A 6,399-nucleotide genomic window follows, 5' to 3' on the forward strand; every position below is an offset into this window, starting at 1 on the left:
ACTGTGATAAGCCAAAAGTGTGCCTACTTATCTTCATGATGCTCCTCCTGCAAACCAGCAGTGTTGAATTTCCCTCTGAATAACTCTCCTGGGATGATGTCTGTGGAGTCCATCTGGTATGTGTTACTCAGTCACCATTTTCCCGGAAGTCCAACTAAGTAATCTAATTTTTATGAAGGGTTTTAATATCAATTAGGGAGTAATTGTAAGTCTTGGTCAACTATTATGTTGTCACATAATGGGAAATATTTTGAACTTTAAGCAAGAAATTATTTCTTTACTATTTTGTGTTTATAGCTGAAGAAACAAAAAATATGTGTGTTGAGGATAATTGAATGGAAATAATTGTTATTTATTCCAACAGATGGAGTTTCCACTTTTCTGTGTTGTGATCCTATGTTTCCACATGTTTGGTTTTTCATCAGGAGCAGTAGATGAGGATGGTAAGTTTTACACTCTCACTCATTCTCCTTCTCAGGAGTTCACCCTCATATATACTTAAAAACATTTTTCTTTTAGGATGTCTTTACCTTCTAATTTATTACCAGGTATGATCTATTGGACTCCAATCCTGAGATTTCTAATATCATTGTAAAACTATTGTCATTCTGTGTGTGCACAGAGACTTCTCTTGTGGTATTTTATCACTTATAAGGTATGGGGAATTAAAGTTTATTTAATGCTTATAGAGCACTTAAAGCTTTCTTTCTTTCTTTTTTAAATGAGTGAGCATGGCTTTGCTGCAGTAAAAGTCTATTTACAAAATAGAAAGTAGGTTAGATCTGGCCTACTCGCCATAGAGAATAGACAAAGGGAGAGTGGAGGGCATTTGGGAAAGTGTGGTGATACTGATGGAACCTGGAATCAGCATTGGTGGAAAAAGAATGGAAAGACAATGAAGAAGCTGACTGGAAATGTAATTGGTCAATGTACTAGAAATGAGAATAATACACAGAGAGAATGAAAGAAAAGCCAAAATAAGCGAGGGGTGAGACAGAAGGTATAAGGAGTAGGTCATGCTTAACTGGTAAAAGTTATTCGGTATAATTCTGGGTGAAATTTGTACCAAATGTTAATTTTTTTGAGAAAAGAAAAGAGTCTGTTAAAAAGAAAAAAAATACAACAAGATAAAATAATTATTTCAGAGAACCTGGAGTGATATATGCTACTGATATTATCCATAAAAAGTTAATTGATAACAGTAACTAGAAAGATTAGCTAGGAACCTTCTGGGGGAGTGAATTCATGGAGTAGGAAAACTCAGAAAAGAAAAGTGGGAATGGCTACACAGCTCAAAGAACGTAGCCAATGTCTCTGAATTGTACATGAAAATATTTGCATTGGTATTTTTATTGTTTAGTTTTAAAATAAATAAAACTTTTATTTTAAAAATATTTTATTGACATATAATTCACAAATCATATAATTCAATGGTCTAATTGAATTATTATTAAACCATTGAATTATATGCCATGTGGATCATATTTTAAGAAGTTGTGCAATCATCACCATAATCAATTTTAGAATGTTTCTTTTTTTAAAAAAGAGGAAAGGGATGATGTGGTGCAGCACAGGGCATTTGGGGGACAATTAAACTCTTTTATATGATATTTAGTGGTGAACATATGACATAATGTATTTATCAAAATCCATGGGACTGTGTAACTCAAATAGTGAACCCTGTGCTTCACAGTTGTGAACTGTGAACTTCAGTTAACAATAATGTATGGGTATTGGTTATTCAATTGTAACAAATGTACAACACAAAATGCAGGGTGCTAATAATATTAAAGAAACTGGGAATGTGGGACCCCTCTGTACTTTCTGCACAAATTCTCTGTAAAACTGCTCTAAAAAATAAAGTCTACATTGGAGTCACACACAAAACCACAATATTTTAAGGAAAGTGGACAAAGTTAGGGAGTAGGAAGTCAGAGAGTGCACAAGAAGAGCAGTAAATAGCTCAGCTTGATTAAGCCCTGAAGGGACAAAGGAAGTCAAGTACTTTGGGAAAGTTCATCGGAGGATATCACGTAGCTCCTTGAATGTCAGGCTAAAAGTCTTTAGTCTCTGTTCATTGGGAAACCATTGGAGATAATTAGGTAGAGTGATGACATATTACAGCTATAGTTTATGAGCACTAATATGGAAGCATTATGTAAAATGGCCACAATTTTGAGGACATTGCAAGAGTAGATTTGATGCACTGAACACTCATGACAGGAGATCTAATGGGCTGTTGGGAGGAAGTCAAGACCATCCGTCATGAAGAAAGACAGGAAAGAAAGAAAAGATTTTTAAATCGGTATCAGAAGAGACTCTGAAACTTGCTCTTAATCATTGAGTAGCTAAAGCAAATGGAAGAAAGGAAGTCAAGAGCTGAATAGAAAATTTCAAAAGACAAAGTCAAATATTATAACAAAATATGCAAGGACCTAGAATTAGAAAACCAAAAGGGATGAACTCACTCAACATAGCTGAAACTGACAAAACTCAAGAAGAATTCAAACCTTGAATTGAAAATTTTGAAAGCTTCTATAGGCAAAATAATGAATGATGAAGGAAGCATCAAGAGAAGATGGAAAGAACACACAGCGTCACTGTACCCAAACAAATTAGTTGACAGTTCACCATTTCAGGGGGTAGCATATGAGCAAGAACCAATGTTGCTGAAAGAAGAAGTTCAAGCTGCACTGAAAGCATTAGGCAAAATCAAGGCTCCGAGAATTAACATAATAGCAATTGATGTGCTTCAGCAAACTGAAGCAGCATTGGTGGCATACATTGATCTATCCCAGGAAATTTGGAAGATAGGTACTTGGCCAACTGACTGGAAGAGATGCATATTTGTACCCATTCCAAACAAGGGTGACCCAACAGAATGCACAAGCTATAGAACGCTATCATTGATATCACACACAAGTAACATATTGCTTAAGCTCATCCAACAACAGTTATAGCAGTACATTGACGGGAAACCGCCAGTTCAGGCCAGATTTAGAAGAGGAAGTAGAACAGGGGACCTTAGTGCTGATGTCAGATGAATTCTTGACTCAAACCAGAGAACACCATAAAGAGATTTACTTGTGTTTCATTGACTATGTAAAGGCATTCAACTATGTGGACCATACTAAACTGTGGATAGCCTGGTGCTCATGAGAAACTTGCATGTGTGAACAAAACAAGGGAATACTACATGGTTTAAAATCAGGAAAGGTGTGCACCAAGTTTGTATCTTCTCACCATACCTGTTCAATTAGATGCTGAGCAAATCATCCGAGAAGCTGGTTTATATGAAGAAGAGTGCAGCATCAGGATTGTATTGGATTATATACAAGCTGTGACATGTCAATGACACAACCTTGCTTGCTGAAAATCAGGAGGAAATGAAGAACTTACTGATGAAGATCAAGGACTATAGCCTTCAGTATGGATTACAACTCAGTGTAAGGAAGATCTGAATCCTCACAATTGGATCAATAGGTCACATCATGGTAAATGAAGAAAAGTTTGAAGTTGTCAAGGATTTTCTCTTGGATCTACAATCAATGCTCATGGAAGCAGTAGTCAAGAGATCAAAAGATGTGTTGCATTAGGTAAATCTGTTGCTCAAGACCTCTTTAGAGTATTGAAGAGCAAGGATGTTACTCTGAGAGTAAGGTATGCCTGATCCAAATCATGGTATTCTCCATTGCATCATATATATGTGAAAGTTGGACATTGAATAAGGAAGGCAGAAGAAGAATCAGTGCATTTGAATTGTGGTGCTGGAGAAGACTATTACCACGGACTCCTGAGAGACAAACTGGTCTGTTTTGGAAGAAGTAAGGCCAGAGTGTTCCTTAGAGGCAAGGATGGCAAGACTTCATCTTATATACTTTGGGTATATTGTCAGCAGAGACTAGTCCGTGGAGAACGACATCATGTTTGATAAAGTGGCAGGGCAGCAGAAAAGAGGAAGTCCCTTGACACAATGGATGGACACAGTGGCTGCATCAATGGGCTCAGACATATGAACAATTGTGAGGATGGGCAGGACTATGCATGTCTTGTTCTGTTGTGCACTAGGTCACTATGAGTTGGAACCGACTCGATGGCACCTAACGACATGTAAAATGGGTTGCAGAGAGGACAAATAGAGACAGAAAGGCCACCACATCAGTTTTCATCAAGTCGTTAGTTTGTGGGCAGAGAGGGAACTGTACCCCATTCATAAAAATTATGTTCAACTTGCTTACCCAGTATTTGCATATTGACTTATAAGTTATGTACATGTGCTACTGTTAGATTCCTTATAAGGCCATATTTAAAGAGCATACAAATGGATGAAGACTAATGTGAAATTAGTGTCCTCACTAACATAAAACTCTGCTCTAATTTTTAAAAATAGTTAAAATAGATGCTTGTTGAGAGAGGTATGATTGAATACATTGAAGAGCATATTGGCTTAACTAAATAAATCATGATACTTACTTTCAATCCCACCTATTTCTGCAAAGGTTTTTATTGAAAATATTTACTTAGTTTCCTTCTTTTGTATATTAATCAGTTCCAGGGTTTTTTTTTCTTTCTTTAAACATCATTTCAAACACCATTGAAACACTTCTATTGGAAGATGTAAATCATGTAAGAAAATTCTGCACCTCAATTTTTAAATGGTTCGAATACGAGCATTAAGAAAATCATTTTGGGGGGGTGGTTGTACAACTCTTAACACAGTCCATCGATCCATCCAATATGTTAAGCACATTTGTTGCCATCATAATTTTCAAAACATTTTCTTTCTATTTGAGCCCTTGATTTCAGCTCCTCCTTTTTCCCCTCCCTCCTCCATGCTCCACCCTCATAAACCATTGATAATTTATAAATTACTAGTCTTTCATGTCTTAAACTAACTGATGTCTCCCTTCACCCACTTTTCTGTTGTCTTTCTCCCTGGGAGGGGGTTATAGGTAGATTATTGTGATCGGTTCCCCCTTTCTCTTCCTACCTTCCCCTCCTGGTATTGGTCCTAAGGAGTTTATCTGTCCTGTATTCCCTATATTTCCAGCTCCATGTACCTATGTACATGTAAGGCTTCTCCATTTCCACTGGTTCCTGAAATCAAAAACAAAACAAAAAAACCCTCTATGCTTTCCAATGCCTTCTGCCAAGGGCTAGTTGCCACTTGAGCAGTTGTTGGGGACAGAACCTGAGATGTTCCTCTGCTGGTTCTTCTCATCAGCAGCCAACAGCTGGGCCGCAGGAAGCAGCCACACATCTCTTGGCTCAGCAACCATGACCTGCGCAGAACTCCCAGCACAGCCCCCACCTTCCTGTCAGCGCAGCCCCAGCTCTCTCCACCGAGTCCCCCTCACCCTTCCATTCACACTGAGTTTGTGCCCCAGACCGCCAAGGACAAATGTTACATTTCTGAGGAGGCCTATCCAAAGCCTTTTTCCTCAGACTCAAGTCAGGGGACGAGATCTTCCCCCAGCCACCCTCCCTCCCTTCCAGAGAAGTCGCCGTCTCAGCAACAGCTCCCTCTCAGAACACCAATTCTTACTCGTCTTCAACTCCGGGGCCCTTTGTGTTTTCGTTCAGGGGAGGCGTTTAAGAGGCAAGGACTGGTTTGGGTCACTTTTGACAGTGTCGCGTCGTGGCTTGCAGGGGTTGTTTGGTGCCATCGAGTTGGTTCTGACCCAGGGCGACTCTGTACCATTGAAGGAAACACCCTGCCCGTCCTGCCCCGTCCTCACCATGGTTCCTCTGTTGGAGCTCAGGGTTGCAGCCACGGTGTCCATCCATCTCACCACGGGCCCTCCGCTTTGTCGCTGCCCCTCTACTTTACCAAGCATGGTGTCCTTCTCAGGGACTGCTCTCTCCTGATCACATGTCCAAACTACGTGAGAGTCTCACATATGGTGGCCTTGCATGTGGAATTTTTAAATAGTCTTATTGATATAAAATTCACATATCATACACTTCCATTGTTGAGTTGTTTTTCTAAAGAAGAGTTGTGTATACATCATCAGTTGTAGTGCACCCTTCCCATTCCCACATTCATTATCTGGGCCCCAATTCGCCTCACCCCCTGCCCCACATCCCCAATAAACCATTGCATCCATTATTGTCTCTATGCATCACAAACCGGGAAACAGCAGAAACAATAAGAAACAAAACAAAAAGGAAAGAAAGAAATCATAAAATAAAAATAAAGAGGAAGAAAGAAAAGCCCACCAGCAATATTAAAAAAAGCCGAAGATAGACCAGAGGAGGTACACTGGTACAGATAGGAACTGAAAATACAGGGAATCCAGGACGGAGGAGCCCTATAGGACCAGTGGTGTGAGTGGCGAAACAGGGAGGGTAAAGGGAGAATGGGTAAGAAAGAGGGAACCGATTACATGGAACTGTGTG

General features: G+C 39.3%; 1 protein-coding gene across 1 annotated transcript in view; it reads left to right on the forward strand.

Moving 5' to 3' along the window:
- Positions 1–364: 364 nt before the first annotated feature.
- CATSPERB (cation channel sperm associated auxiliary subunit beta) overlaps positions 365–6,399 on the forward strand; it is a 153,748-nt gene continuing 147,713 nt past the window's right edge. The window contains exon 1 of the mRNA XM_013003687.1: positions 365–443. Within this exon, the coding sequence (XP_012859141.1) occupies positions 365–443 (79 nt within the window). The remainder of the gene's footprint in view (positions 444–6,399) is intronic.

The sequence above is a fragment of the Echinops telfairi genome, unplaced genomic scaffold (assembly GCF_000313985.2).
Source record: "Echinops telfairi isolate 266 unplaced genomic scaffold, ASM31398v2 ScPeMD7_18;HRSCAF=68, whole genome shotgun sequence".
In the NCBI taxonomy this organism is placed as follows: domain Eukaryota; kingdom Metazoa; phylum Chordata; class Mammalia; order Afrosoricida; family Tenrecidae; genus Echinops; species Echinops telfairi.